Below are 25,192 nucleotides of genomic sequence, written 5' to 3'. Positions count from 1 at the left end.
ACCATAGTCTCGCGGCCTATTGGAGCAGAGAAGACATACTCTAGCTGAAAGACAACTGCCAAAGCCTGGTGATTGGTCAGCCTGAGCTCCAGGCTGCTGCGAAGGCCCAGCATCTGAGGGAGGGACGATGATGCTGAGCTGAAGAGAGAGCAAAGAGACAAACACACATAGAGGAGGATGTGAGGCCATTACTGAAGAAATGACAATGCTTCATTAAAATGTACAGCATCCCATTATTTCTTTAAATGTATTTGTATTTTCCATTAGAAGGAAACAAAATCAATGTGTTGGAAGATTTACAGTCGCTTGCTAAATGCTCCCTGGCAAGTACCAATTCATGTCATGAGTTGGGGCCGAATGCCTTTTTTTCTTTCTCTTCATGGACTCTCTGGAGACTTTTTTTTCACTTTCTCTACCGTCTGAAACCACCAGGCATAACACAAGCAAGACAGATTGTCAGCTTCCACTAGCAGCATTTAAAAGACCAACATCATGATTATTATTAGTATTATCATACTAAACAACAAGCAGTTTATTCTTCCAAAAACACTGAAAAGTGTAAAACATCTTAGGTCAGGCTACTGATGATGATGGTTATTCATGTAATACAGTAGTCGAGCACCGATGGTTGGTTAGTGTGTTAATGTGCTCATCACTTGCACGTTTGCGCACACCTTCCCATGCTCTGAGGACACCCATACAATCATCTACATAATAACTGCATTTAGTAATGTCAGATTTGAAGTAGCCACCACAATATCTTTGTGTTGTCTGTTGAGCTTTATGGCTTTTTTCTTTTGTGGCATTTTTGTTTTTATTTTACTTTTACATTTATTTTATAGAGGGGCTGCACAGTGGTGTAGTGGTTAGCACTTTCACCTTGCAGCAAGAAGGTCCCTGGTTCGCGTCCCGGCTTTCCCGGGATCTTTCTGCATGGAGTTTGCATGTTCTCCCTGTGCATGCGTGGGTTTTCTCCAGGTACTCCGGCTTCCTCCCACAGTCCAAAAATATGCTGAGGTTAATTGATCATTCTAAATTGGCCGTAGGTGTGAATGTGAGAGTGATTGTTTGTCTCTGTATGTAGCCCTGTGACAGACTGGTGACCTGTCTAGGGTGTCCCTTGCCTTCACCTGAGTCAGCTGGGATAGACTCACAGCCCCCCCCCCCCCCCCCCCCCCCCCCCCCCCCCGCGACCCTAGTGAGGATTAAGCGGTGTATAGATAATGGATGGATGGATTTATTTTATAGATTCATTTGATTCTTAGCTGAAAGATCCTGTGCATGGTTATTTCATAAAGCTGTACAAATGATCTAACCTAATCATCCTGGCAGGCACAGCTTAAATAAAAGTGCTCGCGTTGACAGAAAGGTGTGGAGAAATGTCATGAAACACACTCAGAGTATGCAGTGGCTTCTGCCATTTTTGTCCACCGACAGCGTGGGTGTGCACACCATTATATTTTCAACCAATTAGGGATTATGCAGACAGTACTGTCAACACAAACACATTTCTTCAGACCCCTCACAGTGGGTATCATCAAGATAAGACAAATTTAGAGTGCAGAGGAGAATCAAAATTCAGACTTCACAATATGGATTCATAAATATCATATTTATCAACTCTAACATACTGAACCTCATTATTTTTGTTACAGCAGCCAGTACATCCCAAAATCTCAAACTCTTCTTCACTACACTGCACTGTTATTGTGAAACTGAAAGAAAAAAACATAGCTTGCATCACAGATATTCTTTAGGGCTGGTCCCTCAAAAGTTGATGATTCGAAATCGAAGATCCTGAAGTTGATTCAGATGCTTTGGGTCAAACATTTATTTATTCACATGACAATGTGCACTGCACTTGTGGCTAATTGATGGGAGAACCTAGTCCTGAGGTGGAGTGATAGGCCCAATCCCAGGCTCAGCTGTCACCAACTTAGAGGCACTCTTCAGCTAAGGGCTTTGGGCTTTTCTACTTTCCAATCATCAGGCATGTCAGGGACTTTCTGTGACTCCACATATCTGCAGAAGTTTCTGATGGATTTGTCTGCTGTTCATTGTGGAATTAGTGACATCTAAACATGGTTGTCCTGCCCCCCACAAAATGTATACAAACCAAGCACGGTGTAGGGAGAAAATGCATTTCTATCTGCCAGTGACGGCATCTGGTTGCTCTGTTGTGGTTATTTACTGCACATTTGTAGAGTTGTTTGTATTTTCAGTCAAATGTCCACATGGGATTTACAGATCGTCATAGCATGCCTGACTTTTGTTAATATGCTAAAATCTACAAATGCTGCAAAGCTACAGACAAGGAGTGATAAGCTGTTTGCAAGCAACATGCGCTGTCTAGATGGTGTGTCCTATTCCCGCTCTCTAATAGCATTTTAGCCCTTACACCTTAGGATAGAGATTTGGCTAGGGCCATACTCTGACTACACACTGCCAGTTTCTTTCATGTCAGTGTTATACTCAGCACATCTACAAGCATGCAAGGGTCTGCTAGAATCCAAATGAGATCAATTTCATCACTTGCCCAAGTCAACGAAGGTCCACAGATGTCCCTTTGCAGATGGCCCAGCAGTGACCACGCTGCAGGGCGATAGTGCACATGCACACAGATTATGTAGATGGCAATTAACTGCATATTTGTGATAGATTTCCTCTGGGTGGACTAGAAAGTAATATGTGGGGCTCTCTGATGACACACTCTGACGAAGATGCTTAAAGTGTGGCAGCTTTTTGAACTTTTGAAGAACCCCAAAAACGCTACATGTAAACTCTCTTAGCAACAATTTGCATATCTTTCAACAACAATAGACATGGAAAATGACTTGAAAACAGATAAACTGCATAGAGAAGAGAGATGTAAGTTATTTTACATATCTTATTTTTACAGCAGGCAGTGCTGTGAATTTAGTTTAAACTTTTAAGAAATATATTGTTTTAAGTGATTTTTTAAAATATTTTTTAAATGGGCTGAAACAGCTTTATGTTAATAGAAAGCTGTGTGCTGTCAGGCTTCTTATTCTGACAAATTTATATGGCAGAGCAACATTATATGGTATCCAAAAAAAGGAATACAAATTTTCAAAACATCTTAGTGAACGACAGAACCCGACTTGACAAAATTCACATTTGGATTTGGGTGCAGACCTATTATTCCTAAATGACTTCTGGTGGCATTCTGCATGATGTTTTGCGGTTGGAAAGTGTGGCAGCAAGGTGGTAGAGTCTGCAGGAACAAAATGCTCTAGTGGGAGGAATGACACACCTATGTAAAAACCCCACAAGCACTCATAGTCAATGGTTCACTGATGCACCTACCCAACTCATTAACTGAAACTGTTGCCTGCTGTTTACGTGAACTGGTCAGAGGTTTGTTAAGCCACAACATTCATCTTAAGAAATAATTATAGTGATTTTTAATAGGTTGCAGTGGGGTATTTGGAGACAGTTGGTGTGTCTTTTTTTTTTTTAAACCTGGCACAGAGCCATTAACAAAATCAAGGCGTGGTCCTAATCCTGACTCACTCAACATCACCTGAAGTTCAGTTTCCAGCTGTGGTACCTCTTCAGCTGCATCCCACAAACTGAGGCTGATGCTGATGACCTTAGAACGCCATATCCACTTTGACAAGGTTAGCACTGAGTCTCATGGTGTCTGAATAAAACCCAGCGGCAAAGGCAGCAGGAGTCATATCTCCTTGATTGGTTATGGAGTACTAACATACATTGGAATATACTGTGAGGCTGTTTTATGAGGGTACAAACTGGTATGGCATGGTACAGCGTGTAAATTATGAGGCTCATGGTGGGTTAATGCATGGGAGGCCTTATCAGGCGTACAGCTTTTGTTCTTTGAGCAAGGTCAACGGACAGTTTACAAAGTCACATGCAAAACATGAACATAATATATTTGTTGTATGAAAATAAAATGAAAAATTGAATACCTGCATCAGTAAAGGTGAAAAGAGGTTATGATGTTTGAATATTATATATATGAAACCATTTGCTACTTAGCAAGTTCAAGGGAAGTGGTTGTGTGAAAATGCCACATTGTCTGTATGCAAGTACTATTTTGGAAATATGTGTTTTTTGTGCATTTTTGATATTTTCATATGACCTTATGAAGCATATGAGGTATTGGCCACACATGGTTACCTTAGGTGGCATTTGTCCTTATACAGCTAAAAGAAAGAAAGAAAGAAAGAAAGAAAGAAAGAAAGAATACTTCTAAAATAATAATACAACAATAGAAAATGACATTATTCTATAAAGTAGGCACTACGCACAAACACATAAGATCTGTAGAAGAAGTAAATTTGACGCAAATGAAAACCAAGGAAGAATGAGAGCGTCTCATAACAAATATAATACATGAAATTCATACCAAACATTTTTTTTTCAAAAGTACAGTTTTGCTGTCTTTACTAGACAAATTTTCTTTCACTTGCCTATAAACAAAAGTACCAGTGCCTGGAGAGGCTGATGAAAAACCATAAAAATAAGTAGTCCTGAAAATTCTGTAAACATTTTTGCACATCTGTGGGTTTTGTCTGAAAGTAGACTTTATTCCACCTGGCCCTGAAGTCTACAGTTACAGCTCCATTGTAGACATATATATGTGTGCACTCTGCTCACCTGTCCTTGACCAGGGTGCTCTGTTTGGAGGCGCTGCCTGTGCGTCCTCTCAACGCTGAGGCTACAGGCTCTAGCACCACCACTTGGGGCTTATCGAGGAAACACCAGCCATTGTGGACACCAACATGGAGCCTTCTTTCTTGAATGGCAACTGTTCTGGGAGCATCATCTGGCCCTGGTTGTTTCTGAGAATCAGTTAGAAAATTGGAGTTACCACACAAACAGATAATACATTTGTAGACAACATGAGTTTGTGCACTTTTGATCAAGGTACATTTTCATTGGTTTTAAGTCTAGCCTCAAGAAAAATCTTAACCTTAACATACTGTTACATTCATTCTATACCTTCATAGTATGGTCGAAAAGGTCAAAAGTATAATAATATACAATTTTAAATGCTTTCCTTCTTGGACATTTTACATTACTTTAAGGAAACGCATTAAATTTCAGGCAAAAAAAAGGCATTTAGTATGTTTTTTTTTTTTTACTGCTGTCAGATGTCAAAATGCTACGTAAAGACAAAAGCTACAGGATATGTCTCCATATTATACAACAGTGTTGTTCTAGATACTTGGTATTTGCAGTTTGAAGGAATGCTTTTGTCTGTTTTAACATAATAATTCTTCTGTGTACAATGCCAGGTCCATAAATGGCTTACTCAATTTGGTGTGAAAGAACTTGACTGTTTAGAGCACTAACCTCAGCCTCATCCAACACATCTAGGATGAACTGGAACACTAACTGTCCACTGTAGCCAATATCAGTGATGCTCCTGTAGCTGAATGGGAACATATCCCTTTAGCCAGGTTCCACAATCTGGTGCCTCCCAGAAGGATAGAGGCTGTTATAACAGCATAATAATGTCCATGTTTTTGGCCAAACATGTTCAGCAGTTCCATATGCCTGCAAACGGAATATGCTTTTTATCCTTTTGATTGTTTATTTGTCTGATATCTCAAAATATTCCGTTAAAAAACAACTAAAATCTAAAAGACATATAATGGTACAAACAATGAAACAATATTTGATCTTCTCAATCTGTTTGGAAGCAGTTCCAAAAAGATTTTGCTGGCTTTGATTAAAATGAAATACAAACAAAACCAATGACATTCCCATCAACCTCAGCTGTACCTTGGTATGCGTTCAGCAAATGTTAGAATGCTTCACCTGCAACAATGCTTAGGTTGGTGGTATATCCACATGCATGACAAGACCAAAAGCTTCTCAGTAGAACACCGCATTGTAAAGAGATAAATGATTCACTTCACCTGCCAGTGGTTTTAATGCTGTGGCTAGCTGGTGTACATTTGCTAAACATCAACATAGTGAGCATGCTGCATCCAGCAAAGCTGCCGGCAGACCTGTAGATTTGAAGTATTCTTTGCATTGACTATGAGTTAGGAATGCATTTTTTCAACATTTTCTTCATCTTAGTCCGCCGCATTACCAGTTAATTGCTGATTAATCAATAACATAATCTAATTACATAGAATATTGTCCCATTTGCTGATATTGATGTTGAATCAGCAGCCATCTGACATTAGTAGCCAAAGCAGAAAAGCCCTTGAACTAAAGAAAGACTGTCCTAGTAAAATTCAGCTGGTCTTAGTTCTAGCCAAAGGCCATTAGGCATCAGTAGTACTTCTTAAAATGGTCTGTTGCTAGCTAAACTCCCATAATGCTCTCTGCTTGCCAACTCAGAATTGCCTGTATTCCAAGTGGTCATCTCCTTGGGTCACTATAGCATTGACCAGTAAGAGGCTCCACCTGGTGCTACAACCAGGTACTACAGCTAATCTACAATACATTATGCATGTCCTTTGTCTTCTGTCTTCTCGGTTAACACATTTTAAATTGAATAAATCATTAATGGCAATTAATCAATTAACTGTTAATCATTAACCTCCGTATTATGTATAATGTAAAAGAGAACACTCATAGACAATACACCCACCAATTTATCACCCTGCATTTTCCCTCAACTCTAATATTTTAGAAACTTTTCACTCATTATTCTGGTTTCACAGTCCGCAGAATAAAACCAACAGTCATGAAATGTTTTGAGTAACAACTATCAAGGGGCCAAAACATGACTACATATAAATGCTGTTTTTGTGGTATTTCTGCTGGGTTGCAACAGGAAATGCTTGCCAAAAAATTCCCCAGAGAAACTTTAAAAGGGGACAATCTCTCAGTCATGTTTGCATCATGTTCTTCTTGACAAAGATGATTTTATAATATATAGTTAAATGGTTTTGGCAATGAAATCTTCTGTATTGCATGACCAACAGTGGTAATGATGATTAAACCATGTCACACTTTATCCATCCATCCATTATCTATACACCGCTTAATCCTCACTAGGGTCGCGGGGGGGGGCTGGAGCCTATCCCAGCTGACTCGGGCGAAGGCAGGGGACACCCTAGACAGGTCACCAGTCTGTCGCAGGGCTACATATATAGACAAACAAGCACTCACACATTCACACCTACGGGCAATTTAGAGTAATCAATTAACCTCAGCATATTTTTGGACTGTGGGAGGAAGCCGGAGTACCCGGAGAAAACCCACGCATGCACAGGGAGAACATGCAAACTCCATGCAGAAAGATCCCGGGAAAGCCGGGACGCGAACCAGGGATCTTCTTGCTGCAAGGCGAAAGTGCTAACCACTACGCCACTGTGCAGCTGTCACACTTCATGTTGCACACAAATCCTGCTGAGATCTATCAGCATGGTGCTGTGGCTCAGCAAGAAAATGAAGCACTGACACATTCAGACAGGACTTGTGAACAAATCATCAGTTTAGCCTAATTTATTTGGTCGTGAAAATCCAGCTAAACTGTAAAGCAACTACCATGTCTATCCTACTATACTTATATATTTTGTCATTGGCTGTTGGATTAAAATCAACTTCTGGGGTTTGACTCGCTTTCTTAATTAAAAATTAAGTGGTTTTGACAATCTGGGTAATGCATGGGCCTGTTTCGCATTTGTCTGGTTGTCTGACTGCAAGTTTCTATTCCTTGAACTCGGCAATTATTTTCTTGACTGCAGCGTTATTATAAAGGATACAAGTAATCGCTAAAATTCTAAAAATAAGACCCAAATTATAAAAACTGTAAGTATATTAACATCATTGTATGCATGGTATGCTATTTTATGCTGTTTTTGCACACAAAAAAATGCTGTACAGTGGGTGCTACTTAACGAATGTTGAAAAAACAAGTCAATGTGTCACCAACACTCAGCACTGTGACTCCATACCTGCTGCTGCTAATGCACAGCTGACTGACAAATGTTCAGTGACTGACTCTCTAACCTCTAAATGCAAAGCCATGCTGAGCTTGCCTCTCATCCCACAACTTCCTCTTTGTTTCATTTCAATCTGTTGCCTCCCTCCATCACATCTCCTACTCCCACGCTCCCTTTCTTTTCCTCTCTTTTCGTTGACATTCTCTCTTTCTGTCCCGATTCCTGCTTAAAACCTTCTCCATATCCACCCACGTCTTCTCAATCAAATTAGCATATCAATTCAGCTTTGGGTTTTTCTTTTAAAGCAGCAACAGCAGGAGCAGGAGTAGCAACGCAGCCTGCCTGGAAACTGGAGAGCCCACATACCTCACCGCTTGCTGCTGTTCTGCTCATGATACCGACTGGCTCCATCTCTCTCTGTCTGCCTGTTTACTACCGACCCTTTTGTTATCATCACTCATTCTCACACTTACAAGCAACGGCCGATATGTGCTCAGCAGGTACCATATCTTTCTTTTGGTGAGGAGCATAGAAGATCTAACCGAAAATGATTTCTTCCTTTCTCTTTTTACCTTTTGGAAAATATTTCAAGTAAAACCTGTTCTCACATCTTAAGTGCTCTATTTTGTTACAAGATAGGCCCATGTTGGTTACACATTTGCACAGTGCCGGTAGTCAAAACAGAAACGAGATGAAAGAAAAAATATAGGTGATATGCTAAACATCACATTGAGCATCCAGCATATCTGCAGGTCCTCTGTGGTGTCTTTTGTGGAAGTTTATCTTCCTATAAGAAGATGTGGTGACTCACTAATGCAATGCTCTATGTATAGTGTTTTAATCGTGTCAGCTTTCATCCAGCTTTGGGAATGTTACATAACCATCTTCTAGCTAGATCACATAGGCTAAGGCTCCAATCAATTAACGTTTGCCGTCTGAGTGCCAAGACTAAGATGTACCCGCACAGAGGAGAGTAAATCACAGGACTCAGCTGCATGTGCCATGTGCGCATGGTGACGAGCTAAATGACTACCAGTGAAAATGATTTCAAAACAAAACAAAATTGCACACACACATATTCAGTCTCACTGTGTGAAGTGTTGCAAGTGAAAAGGAAAACAACTATATCTGTCTTTTTGACAAATTATTGTGTTGGAAATAGATATTTTTAATATCGGACACATTTATCCATTTACATATTCTGATGAATTCAGTGCTTTGCATGATTGAATTCCCTTTTTGTGATGTATCCTTTGTTCCCAGGTCTCTCTTGTTAAAGAGATCTTAATCTCAGTGAGCATTCATGAATAAATAAACATTACAGAGACATTTTCCTTTTTTGATGAGACAACCAGCAACTACTTTACCTCTGTCTTTTTAAAAAAAAAAATTTAAACATTTTTCCCTCCAGCACCGTGTTCATGTTTACACTTACACCCAAACAGCCACAGTATTAAAATCACCTGCCTCATACAGCATATATCCCCGCATGCTGCCAAAACAGCTGTCACCCATCAGGGCATAAACACAGGACCTCTGGATACTATCCTTTGGGGACTGTGGGTTGCAGGGTGGGTGAAGTGGGCTTGTTAATCGGATCTCACATTTAATATTCGGATACCACCAGAATGACGGAACATTCGGATATTCGGTTCCAGCCTTAGTGAATAGCTGTTCTGACCCGCATCAACAGGCCGACCAGACCATCCCTCAGCAGAAGCACCACTGCAGCATCACGACGTACACGCAAGTAACTTTCAGTCATTGAAATTTGGGGCAACTTTCTCAAATTCTCTTTTATCACAAAGGCACAATTTACAGATTAACTAATTAGCCTACCATCAAATTAACGGCAGCTTTCAGGGGTGGTCTATTTATCCCTTTCCCTCGGAACACTATATTTGAAATGTAATATTAACCCCAAGATTACATTGAAATGTTGTGTTCCCTTCCTTATATTTCCCTTCACTCTCATTCACCACATTATTATATTAATCTGATGTAAATATTTTGTAGGTCGAATATCATTTCGATTGTGTAATAATTCTGCATACTCAAACCCCATTTCATAGAAACATTTAAAATACATTTTATATATTGGTAGAGAAATATTTACCCTACTGTATATACATATACATATATGTATGTAACGCTGATTGATTCGACCCTTTTGGCTTCTGAATCTTCTACTTTATAGTATCATCAAGCTGCTTTTGAGTCATGTCTTTTCCTCCACAAATCTGAAAAAGTAATTCATGTACACCTGCTTCCTGATGGTTTTAAATGACTAAATCTTGTGTTTCTGACCTTTTGAAGACATCAAATTTCTCTCAGACTGAGAAGTTGCTTTATTTATTTATTTATTTATTTTTTTTTTACAGTTGGGACGAAACTCTCTATGTTGACGTTAACATGTGAGTCTGTATCTGGACAGATCAGAAGAGGCCTGAATCGACCCTTTACAGTTATTTCAGTATCGTAGCACCTTTTCTCTGTAGACGTCTGTTTCTTCAGGACAAAGCCAACAGAACATCCTTATATACACTGTCTGTCCAAAAAAAAAACATCACTACTTGGATTAAACTAAGCAAATAGCTAAGAGTCTTCCATTGGATAATTATTGCAGTGATGAATATGTTTCAGCTGCTACAACTTTTTTAACCCTAGCTAATGCAGTGAGGAGCTTCTCGTTTCTTAAACAACAATGTTGGAAGACATACACTGCAGTCATGGAAAGGATGTTAATCTGTCTTAGAAGGGTCAAATTACTGTCTTGCACCAAGCCAAGAAAACAACTGAGGAGATTTCTGAAACTACTAAATCAGGTTAAGAAGCTTTCAACACATCATTGAAACCTGAAGGATAGTGGTGAACCATCATCTTCAAGGAACAAATGTGGTCTGAACAAATTCTTAGATGATCGTAACTCAGAACTCAGTCCCACTGAGAATCTTTGGAATGTGCACAGCAGTCCGACTCTCCCATCATCAATATAAGATCTTGGTAGAAAATTAATGCAACTCTGGACCGAAACAAATGCTGTGACATTACAGAAGCTTATTCAAAACAATGCCACAGCGAATGTGTGTCTTTCTTAGAGCTAAAGGCAGTCCAACTAAATATTAAAGTGTGCAACTTTTTTTGGATGGGCAGTGTCTATCTATCTATCTATCTATCTATCTATCTATCTATCTATCTATCTATCTATCTATCTATCTATCTATCTATCTATCTATCTATCTATCTATCTATTTATCTATCTATCTATCTATCTAAAGATAGATCTATCTATCTATCTATCCATCTATCTATCTATCTATCTTTCTAAAGATAGATAGATAGATAGACACCACTCAGTGTAAGGTGGAAAACACTATGTGTGTGTATGTGTGTGTGTGTGTGTGTGTGTGTGTGTGTGTGTGTGTGTGTGTGTGTGTGTGTGTGTGTGTGTGTGTGTGTGAAATTCAAGATAATTTTAGAGTTTTCTAGGTAAAACATTACATTGTCTTTACATGAACCCACCCAGGCAGCTATGAGCATAACTGTGACAAGATAACTGTAAATAATTGCTTTCAGTGACATGCAGATTAGAATTATGATTGTGTCTTTCTCTACACAGTCTGTCTGCTCTTGCCTTTTTCCTTCGCTGCAGCCAGTGCTGGGAAAGATGACAGGGAAATGGCTTTGTCTTTTGTTGGACAGGTCTGCCATGAAGTGTTTCAGAGAGAAAATGAAAGAAAGACAGTGAGAAAGTTGTTTATAAGAGAACATCAGTTAAAGTGCTGCCTTCTGTTCTCGCCATCCCTCTCCTCACTCCCCTCCTCTGAGTTTCTCTTTCATTTATTTCATTGCTCTTTTTCCTCACTCCGTCAGTTTCTCTCTCTCTCTACCTATCGTGTTCGCTATCCTCTTTCTTCTCCCTCTTGCCTCTGTCTACTGCCGTCACAGATTTCTTCCTCCCTCGCCTGAAATATGAATATTTTAGAGCTAAGAAGCTTAAAGGGAACAATGAAATGGCCCCCAAGTTAAATTATACTCCATTTCCTGAGTCACAGAAGAGGGACTTTTCTGAGTGATGAGCGCACTGGTGCCACGTGGGTGTGTCTTTCTCTTTTTCACACACATAAAAGCTTGTTGTCTCCTACTTTTCTGTTGTATTTGTTATATTCCCCCAGAGCTTCCTTCTAGAATTGCTGAACCAAGCAGGGCACCGTAACCAATCAACAGGGTAATGCACACTTGACATTTGTGTTAGAATAAGTGGAAGTTCTGGTGTGCTAACATGCCTAAATGCTATCATTAAAGGAAGAGAAAGGAGGAGGCAGAACTAGACTAATTTGTATGCTTTTGGGGCAGTTTGTTTTCGACCTTCGTTAACAAAAGCAGTGTGTTGTAAGAGGAGAATTGGTGGTGAGTTTCTTTTTGTTTTACAATTCGACGAGTCACCCTTGTGTGGGAGTTGTAAAAGGAAGACTAAACATTCTGCTTGAGCATCCATTTTCTGTTCAAAAAAAGGAGAAAATGCATCGGAGCCACTGCATCGCTATTATCTGTGCTTACTGTCATGGCGGTTACTGCGCAGTGCATCATGAGCAGGCCAAAACAGATTTTGTACCAATACAGCCTTGAGGGCTCAACAGAAATATTTCTCAGTCTGCAAAACTCACATTCCTAATGTGTCTGCAGTCTCGAGTAAAAATGACCATATTCCTTTGAAATCTGTGTTGGGGATAAAGTGCTTGGTAGGAAGTCAAAGATTACCCTGTTGGAAAACATATCTTATCTCAGAGAGAAAACCACCACAGAAAGCACAGGCAATACATTTCTGTGGATTGTAGTGCATGCTGATTGCTGACAACAGTTAGGATTTGATTCCAATCCTCAGGAATGTGTATTTGACACATTGTTTGACATTCTTATTTTGGTGGGTGGTTTCTGTTTTCTTCTCCTCATTTACATTTCAATCCAAAATAAAATGACAAAAACTTCTAAACTGGAGAAGCAGAAGATTATTTCCTCACTTGAGTGTCAACACCTGAAATAGTATTAACATTGTCACAAGTTAACAACAAAGATTCTCTTAGATTCAATTTGCTGGTCCCTATACTGGGTGAGGCAGTGGGAGATAGAAGGGTGAGGATGAAATATTAGTAAGCAAAATTGATTTAGTTGGGGATACTGTCATTTGAATAAAATGGAACTGCTGAAAGAGAAAGTCATTTAGAGCGAATTTAGAAATAACAGCAGCTGGAAGAGAAATGGAAAGCAGGCGGCAGCTGCCTTATTGTGCAACTTTGAGGAAAATGAGTGTAGAAATTCAGAGAAGCATAAATTAGTTTCGAAAGGTTATTTCTTTGTGCTCAAAAGCCAAGAGATGAAGTGAGAGAGCAAACTGTTATCCAACCACGTGGGAAGGTAAAAGTGTTACAGCAGTCATAGTCAAAGGTGGGGTGAAAAGCCCACTGTCACTACAGAATGGGATGATGATAATCGTTTGAAGATAGCAGTGCGCAATTTCAGACATTCTCTCCTGGAAGCCATTAATAGCTTTGCTTGTGCACAGGAAAATTGGCAACAACAGAGCACAGGAGAGAAACTGAATGTACTTCTCAAGAAGGTGTAAATGCTGGAAGTGGAAAGTTACAGAAGTTCTGACGTCACAAAGGTGCGGGGAGACGAAGTGTCAACCATATGATCACCAGTTCAGCTCTCTAGCTAACACCTAGGTTCAAAATCATTCCTGTTTGACCTACTGCATCTTACTCTCACACAAACATTCATGCAAATTATCCAAAATTCCAACAATAGAATCAATGAAGGAGCGTCTACAGAATGTGCACTACTTTAAGCTAAAAATGCCACAACACTGTGCTTTACCTGTCATCATCAATCCCCAAAACCACTCCATATCCAATTAATGGTTATTATTTAGCTAGTAATGAGTAAACAAGGATCTGGTTCCATACTTTAAGTTCTCCACTGAAATCCAGTTATTAATTTATTAAAGAAAAGAAGAATTTGAATAACACAGCTATTAAACGTAGTCATCTTCTCACTGACAGGACAATGTCCTCATGTTTATGTGACTGATGCGTGTTAAGCTAAACTCATAAAAATATTTTTAAATGATCCTATGACTCATACGCTAATTACATGTTTTCTTCCTTATCTTGACAAACTAAATAATAATGTGCCTGCTCATATTGTGATCTCATTTTGATTATCTGTAGCAAATGCAGCTGCTTATTTGTGTGTGAGTGGTTGCAAACGCCAAGACAGACAAGCTGCGTGTTAATGGATGCAGAGGAAAATACAGACGGCTAACAAAAGAAAAAATCCTGACCTCTTGACCCCGTCACTCAGGGGATTTGCTAGCTCCTGTATTCTGTGGGGGGCATTTTGGCGGAATGTTTTGGGTCCACCTTTCCTCTTAGAGGGGTCATAAATAATCAATACAAAGTTATTCTGAGTGTCACCTTTAGCCTCTGATGAAATATTTATATCCTGATGGTAGTGGTCTCCACCAGGGTGACAATTCCTTCATCCACAGGGCACGAGGACACACACACACACACACACACACACACCACACACACACACACACACTTTTATTTTTTTTTTATATATATATATATATATATATATATATATATATATATATATATATATATATATATATATATATATATATATATATATATATATATATATATATATATATCTTCAAAAGTTTGATGTCACTCGAACAATTTCATGCTTTCCATGTTATCCCTTCATTAAAATGTTATTCATGTGCTAACATAATAATTGCACTACGGTTTTCTAACCATCAATCAGCCTGTCAACACAATTAGCTAACACAATGTAGCATTAGAACACAGGAGTGACAGTTGCTGGAAATGTTCCTCTGTACCACTATGTAGACATTTCATTAAAAATCTGTTGTTTCCAGCTAGAATAGTCATTTACCACATTAACAATGTCTAGACTGCATTTCTGCATTTGACCCCAAATGTTTGAACAGCAGTGTGTCTATATATATATATATATATATATATATATATATATATATATATATATATATATATATATATATATATATATATATGTATATATATATATATATATGTATATATATATATATATATATATATATATATATATATATATATATATATATATATATATAAAGGCAAAAAAGCTAAAACACCTGGTTTCACAGCTTTTGCACCATTAAAAGCTGTCAGCTCTACGTCAGTAAGTTTTCCTGTCAGTACTTTGTGAAATCAATGTGTAGGCTGTTGTAAAAGGTAATAATAACTCTACAGATGGCAACTGTCATCAAGGGGAGTGTGTGAGTGTGTGAGAGAGAAAGAGCAAGAGAGTGTGAGAGACAGAGCAGGTGAAATTATGTCCCACATGAGTTTTGTATAAACCAATTACCAAGTGAGTTATACAACTCTGACATGCTTCTCTTACCTTTGAAAACCAGCAAACAAAGGGAAATGCTTCTCTGATTGTCTGTGCTCATACACCTCTCCCAGTTTCACAGGAGATGCTAGCTGCCGCCTGTTAATTTGTCTTTTTCCATGTTTTAACCAGTTGACAACAGAGCAGTCAGGGCACTGGCCTACCTTTCTGTTTAAGGCAGAATCATATCTGTCATACATTAGACTCCACTTTCACAGATCTTGAAGTCATCTGAGTGAGTGAGTGAGTGAGTGAGTGAGTGAGTGAGTGAGTGAGTGAGTGAGTGAGTGAGTGAGTGAGTGAGTGAGTGAGTGCTACCCACGTAGTTGATGTTAGCTCCCCCATATTGAGGGTGAGTCATCCATGGCAAGAAACAGTGGCAGCATCATTAGCATGCTGCTCTCATCCTCCCACTCCTCTACTCCTTAAAAAATTTTAACTGGCACAGAGTTTTCACCGATAAATCACTGTTGCCCTACTGCTGAAACACTCCCGTAATTCACAACCAAAAATATGAAGTCAAACACATACTCATACTGTAGCTTTTCTGTTTCCCTTCCTATTCCGTACAGTTTGTCCCTGAGCACAACACTTTCATCCACTGCATATGCAGTACTAGACCACCATGTGCACATTAAGTTGTCGTACAGCTGGTCCCACTAATAAAGAAACATCTAATTCTGGCTCCATCAGAATTCTCCATCTCTATTCTCTATCCATCTCCGATCATCGACCGGGACCAAACCTGGATCTCCACTCTTTCATTCCTCCGGCTGCAGCACCTGTCTGGCATCTGTCTCCCCTTCTGCCACATGCCACCTCCACCTGGCTCTCCCTGCTCCACTTCCTCTCAGTCAGTAGGCAGTTCAGTTCCCTGCTCCATCTCCGTAACCCCGTCTTGTTGATTTGTTTGTAATTCATAAGTTTGTAGTCCGCCATGTAGGCGTGTTGCTTAGTCAATCTATTCCTGTATAGAGATTGCTGGCCACTTCTGGCCATTTAGCTCTTTGTTAAGCTTGTGTAAGTATTTCTGAGGGTTTATTCTGTTTATTCTAGTTAGGCCGTTGTGGCGTTCTCCTTCCCTGTAGCCCGTAGTGTTCTGATTATTCTAGCTGCACAGTGTTGGTGTTCAGTTTTTTGGTAGCTTGTATTGTAGCTCTGTATTGCTTTCCTGGCTGTGTCGTGCTCAGTTTAGGTTTGTAGTCTAGTTTGTCTGTAGCCCTTAGTCTGTTTAGCCTTTAGAGGATTCTCCAGTTTACTGGTGGCTCTGTTCTCAGTCCACAGATTCTGTACTCTGTGTATTTTGTAAATAAATTCTTGTCTTTAAATTCCTGTTGCCGTGTCTTGTCTGCACTTGAGTCTCAATAGTGGAACCATAACATCATGACCTTAAAAGATGAGGCTGGTTTTAATCTATTTTCTGCTTATTTTTTAAATTGACAAAACATCTTTTTTAAATCCTTGAAAACAACAATATATAACAATATGCGAATATTTTTGACATTAAACTATCTGTCTACACCCTAACTAATTGATCTTTGGGCCGGCCTGAGTTTTGTATTTCTGTCGGATTTGAGGACAGTATATATCAACGATATAGTAGAAGGAAAATTTGCAAAAGGCGGTAACAATGTTTGCAACCTATACCTATCTCAACTGTACTATGTATCTCAATTGTTTGGGCACATTTCACTATGATTTCCTCAGCACTATCCTAAAACTATATTTTGTTCAGAAAATGCCTGTAATTTTGGGTTAGAGGTTCTAATGATTAACTTCTAATCAATTAATCACTAGCTAGCACTGCTGTCTCAAAGCTAGAAGGTCCTGATTTCCAGTCAAATTTTGGCCTATCTGTTTGCAGTTTGCATGTTCTGCCCAAGCTTATATCTTATATGCTCAGGTTGCTATTGCTGCTAACTACTCACTGTGGAAGTTGTGTTGTGAAAAGGGTGTCTGGCAGGTGTTTAATTCAGCTAGCTATCCAAGGTTAATGCTAATGCTAAACACAGGCCGGGAGTCTGTCTGAGGAGACGCTGCTAATGTTCAGGGGCAACAAGAGTCTGATTGCTTCTTATGCTTCCAACAACATTCCAACTAAAGTGATGAAGTGTGTTGGTGATGCTCTGCTCATCTGCAACTACCTCACCTACGGATCTGCTGAAACACTGTAAGACTACTCTAGACTACAAAATGGCAAGTTGTAATATTTAATGAATATAGTCAGATATGTTTGAACCATAAACAAATAACACAGAAAGCCCCACCCTGCAAACTGACAGGTCCTTGGATTTGTTACGTACAAAAACCTGTAAACCTGAATCTGTGTTTTTGAGGCTGTTGATGGTACACAACAGGTTCTATGTAAAAAAAAAAACAAAAAAAAACTCAGGCATGGTGTGGTATTTTACACCCGCTGTATCTTTCAGCATATGAAAGCATCTTTTGGCTATGTAACAAGTTAATAAAATGTTTTTATGGGTCAGTGGTTCAAAATTGCTTCATCAACATATAGAGAAATAACCACTGTATCTCATCCATTTCATTGTAAATTAATTACCATTTGTTGATGTGGCTGAATGCTGGCTAAGGATATAGTCAAAAATTTGCATCCCTGGTTCAAATACCTGTCAGAAGTTCAGTATTAGCATTATTGCTGCTCAGTAACGAGGTTTTTGGCACCTATTTGATTCACACTGGATTATAATCATGTCTGCAAACTATGACATTCTTAGAAAACAATAGTCCCTTACAAATAATGCTTTATTAGTGTGAGGTCAGCCAGACCATAATTTTTATATGCAAATGTGTTAGTTACACATGCTGATTATCAGCACTGGAAACTGTATCTGGACCTACAGCACCTGCAATGATAGTTCATATTTAATAATACATAAAATTTTATTCTGGTATTGCCTGCGGGGAATCAGTCAATCAAGTTTATCTTGTGCCACAGAAGCAGTTCAGTTCCCACACAACTAATACTTATATTTGGGGTGGAATGGCAAAAACCTGTCCTTTGTCAAACAATACCGCCTCATCATGGACGTGCAACTTTCCTTGCACTATGCTTTTAAAAGAACTTTATTACACTAGCACATACGATTATTATCAGTCAATCTTTACTAGGTCATACAAACTGAAATGTTGCTTAAATTATAATAAAAATATTTTCATGTATGGTATGGCACTCATATGTTGCAAATGCAAAAAATTTCAGTGACTCCCAAAAGGCTCACAACAGTATACATTAATCCATCAGAAGAAAAAACAATGCAAAAAGTGGTGACTCTAAGACTTTTAAAGTTTATGAATCTATCTTTTCTCTTTCAACTGCTGTGCATTTTCTGTCTTGTCTGACTTATAGGGTCTATAATCAGTCGTAGTCTATTTCATCTAATGATTGGATCGTCAATCATTAGAAAGACCTGCATTTCATGAATATTTGATACGAGCCAAGTGCATTAAACTTCATTCCTTTGCGCTGCAACGGTTACAGTGGTTACCGGCCCGCAGCCAAACTGGGTGTCCTTAGAGAACAATGTGCGAGACGCCTTCTGTTTCAGAAATGTTCAACCTCCTTTGTCTTTTTTATTGTACCACATCCACAGGGGCAGTCCTACTTTGAGCGAGTTTTCTTCTTTTAGGACAAATGAAAACTTCCTGTAGCTTTGTTGCCAGAGTCTTTCTCCATTCATTAAATCAGCCTAAGGCGTTTTGTTCTGCCTCCGGCACGGCATTGGTCCTCCCTGCTCCTCCACTTCTCTTCATCATCTTCTGTTCTCTGCGGTCTTTTGATCACAAGCCAAGACATTGCATAATTTCTGACAAGATCTTTGGCCCTTTAATCAAGAGTAATAGATTTTATTAAAGATATAGGTGAATAGGCGCTATAGGTCATTTAAGGTGATGTCGCTCTGGCTTCACTCAAACTTGGGGAAAGCAGACATGTTCAAGTGACCCTGAAGATGAACAGGGACAGTTTTGTTTTTTTAACTGAAGGTCAGATTTGGGTTGGGGACACTCAAGAGTACGGTCCAATTAGTCTGGCACTCATTTAAGTGCAGTATAAAGGTATAGAAAGTAGTGTCAGTAGTTCACATGAAAAGCTCATCAACTAAGGTACTGGCTGTGTAATATACAGCAAAGTAGACTGTAAAAAGTAGCCACACTCTGGGATAGTTTGCGTAGCTAAAAATAGCAATACTTATGGAGAGATTATGTGAAGACTATATGTCAAACTCGCAGCCAGCATAAAGGATTCCTCTCATGTTGCAATATACATTCATTCTCCTCCTCGTTCCTCTTCATTTTTTTCACTCCATTTCTGCCTCAATACCAATCTAAGAACATACACGCTGGCATGAAGTCACAAACAGACACACATACACAAATTCACTCACATAACGGTAAAAGTGAGTTGGCGGGTGAGGTGTCAGCATCACTTCAGAGACAGCTTGACGACAATCCAGCTAGAGTCACACTTTTAAAGGTCACACAGATCACACACACCCTTTTTCTTTCTCTGTCTGTCTCTCTCGCTCTCTCTCTTTCACACACACACACACACACATCTACGCTCATTTTAATTAAACACTGCAATCAAGCTGACTTCTGCACGTATTAACACCTCTCACAGATGTGAGAATGTCGTCATATCGCCGAAGTTATAAAAGTCTGGAACATTCAACTAATCTACACAACTTTGGCTGGTTGTAAGGTTCTCGAAGGAACATGAGAAATGAGAAAAAAAATACTGTGAGCAGCAAATTGAGAAAATGATTCATGCTAATATGTCACTTACCTCATAGAGGAAAAGTAAGCTGTAGTCTACTTTCTATTGTTTGCATTTAGATACAGAAAAGTGTAATGTATCGTTTACATCAGCACAGAAAGATTTCTTTGTTTTTACAAGCAGCAAAAATTAGTTACTTTAGCAGAGGTCTTGAGTCTATTATTAGGAACCAGGTGGGAAGTTTAGAAAAAAAGATGCCTTATTTTTTTAAATTGTTGTTAGTTTAATTTGGGATACAACATACACAGGCATAAAGGAGACATGGCTTCTTTAGAGCACCCCAATGAATCCACGAACAGCTTTTAATGAATTAATACCTACAGTATATGTGCTGATTTTGCATTTTGAACTTACTGTATGTTTTTCAACAATACAGAGTTAAAGTGGTAATGGATTTTTTGAAAGGGCTTCACAATTCACAAGTCTGGTAAAATTCCCAAAGGTCCTTTCACCCACGTCATCAGATGTTTCCATGGCCATTGTCCAGAGGATGACAGGTTCACTGGGAGGTATCCTACCTTTGGCAGCACAAAAATGTCAAGAGTAAAAAATGTCCATGAGAAAATTTAATCTGCCTATTAAATTAGGATTTTTTTTCTGTGTCCATTTATTAATTGATACATTAATTTATCTCTCCCTCTGCCATTTTTGGGTCACATAAAATGCACTTATTGCTGCTTCTTTGCCACGGTGTAATCTGGGACTCACTGGCACAAGGCAGCATGGAATGTTGAGGAGGGCTGATTCCCCTAATGAACTGACTCCCTGTGGGGGAATTGGACCTAAGAGTGGTACTTTGTGTGGCCCAAAGAGGGGTGATTATCAATGCACTAAAACCAATAAGGAGGGAAATATATTTACAAAATGAAAAACAATCATTCTGTTATTCTTAGTTTCAAGCTGATTAAACCTATCAATCATACCTTAGTCAGGAGATTTGTAGGGCTGGACCCGAATATCCGAATATCCGAATATTCGGTCGTGATGGTGGTATCTGAATATTTATTTTGAGATCCGAATATTCTGATTCCACCCCCTGTCGGACGATGTCGTGCAATCGGTATTCGTCTCATCAATTCGCCCGACGTCAGACGTTACGATGTGAACTGATCCTAATATTCGGCTCATCAACCTTCCCCCCCGTTGGATGTTGCGAAGCGAAACCGAAAATTCGGATATTCATCAAGTCACATGAAGTTCCATAAAAAGCACTCATCATTAGGGCTGAGTGATATAGCTAAGAAATTTAAGATATTAAAAGGTTTTATTTAAGTCTGAGTGGCATGTCTGGACCCGGTGTCACTAGGCAGGAACTCCACACCAGCCTCCAAGTGCACACCGACACCAAGTCTGTCAGCACTCGGAGCAGGCTGGCATGGAAGTGGTGGGAGACCCAGGGTCATGGGCAGTTTTTGGCCACTAAGCTTGTTTCAATGGGGTCAAAGTAAGGCCCAGGTGGTGATGGGCTTGCGTGCTGCAGGACACCTGTATGGAAGCCATAGCCAGAGTGACGAAGGGTGGAGGGGCGAAGAGGCTTCAGTACCAAGAAATATAGGCTGTTACTAGCCAGGGAGGGAGTATGTTTGGGGTTTTCTTACGCAACCAAAGTTTGTGTTCTTGGTTATGCGTTTTCATGGCAGTGTCCATCTGATGCATTAAAATTAAATTATCAAACTGCTTTCTTGTTTCTGATGATGACTAGGGCTGCAACTAATGATTAATCATCTGAGCACGATACGTCATCAAAAGCGCAAGTGAGCGCGCAATGCAACAGAAATCACCATCCGAGCGGAGTGCTGAACACGGACAGACATCCACGCTGCTGCTCAGATCAGACGAGACGACCCGCTGAATTTAAGCATATTACTAAGTGGAGGAAAAGAAACTAACATCGTACATATATATGCACGCTACAGCGCGGAAGTCCGCCCTGGATGTCCGTGCTATATTGTGCATATATAATATATGCTTATTCTTTATGTGCACGATGCAACGCAGATGTCCGTCCAGATTCAGTGCTCCACTCGGACGGCGATTTCTGTTGCATCACGCGCTCACTTCCGCTTTTGAGGACGTATCATGCTCAGATGATTGATCGATTCGTTAGTTGCAGCCCTAATGATGACATGTAATTGCAGGTATGGATCGATATTGTTTTATCGGTCAGGCCTACTAGGGCCTACTGTTTGCTTATGCCAGTCACCTCTGAACATTACATGGTTCTTGTGTTTGAGTTTGAGGATTCAGCCTAGCAGCATCAAAGAGCAGAAGGAAAGAGATATTGCATGAGAGCACTGTCATATCAATTTTTATCCCTACCAAAGACACATCTCACTTAGCCTGAAGTGAACAGATAGGGCCTATACAAAGCAATTGTACATATAATTGCTAGTCCAAAGTTGCACCTGTCAAATACGGTTAACCATCTGGATTTCCATAGACAAGAAAAGGGGAAGAGAATAGATAAGCTCTATTTAGTTGGGAGGTGATGTGCCTTAAATTGCAGTGGCAGCTGTAAAAGAGCTTGCGCTTGCACACTAAAGAACCGGAAAGTGAGATAAAGGAAAGCACCAGGCTGGAGAAAATAATCTTGGCAGAGGTGTGTCAAGGCCATCTTGGCCATCATTAATTTGAGGAGTGTGACGGTTACCTCAGAAGGATGAAATTTTATCAGGATTGTATATATACACGGTATGTGTACCTTTATAGAAGAAAACTATACCGTGATTTCTTTTCCTGTGTAAGCCATATACTGTGGTTGCAAAGAGCATGAGATTGCACATTTCTCCTTGTGGGACTAATAAAGGATATTCTATGCAAGGTGAGGGAAAAAGGCATGACTTGCTTTTTTGAGTGTATGTGCTTTTTGTTTCTCTTTAGTTTATTTGTGGAGTTGATTTTTCTCAATAAATATCTACTGTTATTTTAGCCACATAAGCAGTTCAGATGTCCAAACTGTGGAGCCCTGTAGTGGAATATGGATCAAAAAGTGATCAGACATTGTTGCACAACTCTCATGACTAACTGTCATGTTATCATCCCTAATTCCCTAATGTGTCATGTGCATGAATTACTAAGGCTGTGTGTGTTATGGTAAGCTTGGCCTTACTGTGTTATGGCAGTCAGCATTGATCTGTTGCAGCAGCTGGCTTTCAAATTTCTCCAGAGACGGCTGTAGGGAGATGGTCAGTCTGTTCAAATTGAAGGGCAGCATCTTGAGCAGCTGAGGCCTCAGTAGAGCATCTCCTGATGACACAGCGAACAAAGCATCAGCATTTACATATGCCCTAATATTAATATGTTTTTGTACAATCATATTCACAACACTTCAGAATCTCAAATGATTTCCTTACTTGTATTCTTGGTTAGGTTTTCTGCTCCAAAAATGTCTTGTGTTGCAACCACAGTGGAGGAGAAAAACACTTTCTAGCGTAATAGATGTGTGAAACTAGTTGTGGAATACATTCCAATACACAGTATTTTATTTCTGACCCATTTCTAAAATGTAGTGATATTCTCCATCATCCCCAGAAAATGCATCATGGCAGTAGTTCTATAAAAGAAAGAGGTCAAGTGGAAATACATGGTTTGATACAGCATCAGCCATGCTGATTCTGCTGTGTGTATCGTTTTAGAAAGCAGGGCTGGGTGACATGGCCAAAAAATGTCATCTGTCTGTCAGTCTTACATACAAATCATGACAATTTTCACTATATAAATGCAAAACAATACATGATTCGTGATAATTCATTCTTCAGAGACGTTTTTCCAGCTGCTCTATGTTGGAGGGGTTTTGTTGCACACCCTTCTCCTTTCAAACATACTAAAAGCTCTTGTAGGGACACTGGTAGTGGGCTTTGCATCATTATCATGCTGGAATATTCCTGTTCTGCCAAGCTTCTGCAGATTGAGAGTCATCTTGTCAGCCAGTGTTTGGATATATCTACAGGCATTCGTGGTACAAATGATCTCCCAAACGCCTTTTCCATGCTTCGCTGTCAGGACTATGCATTTACTGTGGTAGTCCTGACCAGATTTACATCAGACATGCTGGACACTATCTGCGCTGAACAAAATCTTGATCTCATCTATTGCATCTCTTTTAAAAACTGTTATGGAAAGTTGCAAGAGTAACTGAAGTCTCACACTTTCACTGATGGCCAAAAAGGAGGTTCAGAGGTGTTATTTGAAGTGCTAGCCTAGCAAGGCTTAAGCACAGTGAAAGATTGTTTCACAATTACGTGAACTAAAGTACTAGTTCTTACAGAAACAAGTCAACTTTTCCACGCACAAAATACATTCTGTCAATAATTCTTTTTTTATCTATTTTTTTCAATCACATTTTCAACTCAGTCATGAAGATATACATGAACTGAATGAAGAAACACACTCCTTTTTTGGCAGCAAATGTTCCCCACTGTCAACTCTCACTTATTGATTCTGAATATGTAACAATATAACATTTAAATACCTGCTCAATTGATTTGTGGTAAGGTGCCTAATGCCAATCACTGGAATATTTATATTACCGAGAGATACGAGAGTTTGTGTCAAAGAATCCAACAAAAACTGTTTGCATTTGGACACTTGGCGTAAATTGAATCGATTGAAGAAAGCATCTTTGCCGATGGATGAAGTGGAAAACTCTGTAAAGTCAACAATCACCCCTTTCAGACACAACAAAGAGAAAATAGCCACTGTGATTGTAATCTCTGCCAGAGTAATGCAGTCATCAAGCGTTTCATTGCAACCCTTGTCTCTGGAGCACAGACTTGGACTGTTCTGAATGCGGCGTGAATATCAAGCCGGTGGCTGTGGTCTTAAAAGGCAGCTTAGGTCTCTGCTGCTCACAGCCCCAGAACATGAAGAGGATTAGCCTGCTACCATACCTCCCACTGACTCCCAATGATTATAGCTCTGCACTGTCAGACTTCATTACATTCCCCCTTAGAAACTTACTTCCTAAGTACTGCAGACATTTCAACTTCTGATGGAACTAAGTTTCCAAAAATGCCACTGTTAAGTACTA

At 39.5% G+C, this 25,192-nt stretch overlaps 1 protein-coding gene across 2 annotated transcripts in view; it reads right to left on the bottom strand.

The window, feature by feature from the left end:
* Positions 1–25,192, bottom strand: part of nphp4 (nephronophthisis 4) — a 202,952-nt gene that overhangs the window by 129,146 nt on the left and 48,614 nt on the right. For both annotated transcript variants that reach the window (XM_023264530.3, XM_035945560.2), the window contains 3 exons: positions 23,273–23,409; positions 4,645–4,829; positions 3–138 (listed from right to left, as the gene is read on the bottom strand). In XM_023264530.3, coding sequence (XP_023120298.2) covers positions 3–138; positions 4,645–4,829; positions 23,273–23,409 — 458 coding nt within the window. The remainder of the gene's footprint in view (positions 1–2; positions 139–4,644; positions 4,830–23,272; positions 23,410–25,192) is intronic.

Source organism: Amphiprion ocellaris, chromosome 8 (assembly GCF_022539595.1).
Source record: "Amphiprion ocellaris isolate individual 3 ecotype Okinawa chromosome 8, ASM2253959v1, whole genome shotgun sequence".
Classification (NCBI taxonomy): Eukaryota; Metazoa; Chordata; class Actinopteri; family Pomacentridae; genus Amphiprion; species Amphiprion ocellaris.
Note: the sequence above shows the minus strand (reverse complement) of the source record. Positions and strands in the feature narration are given on the sequence as shown.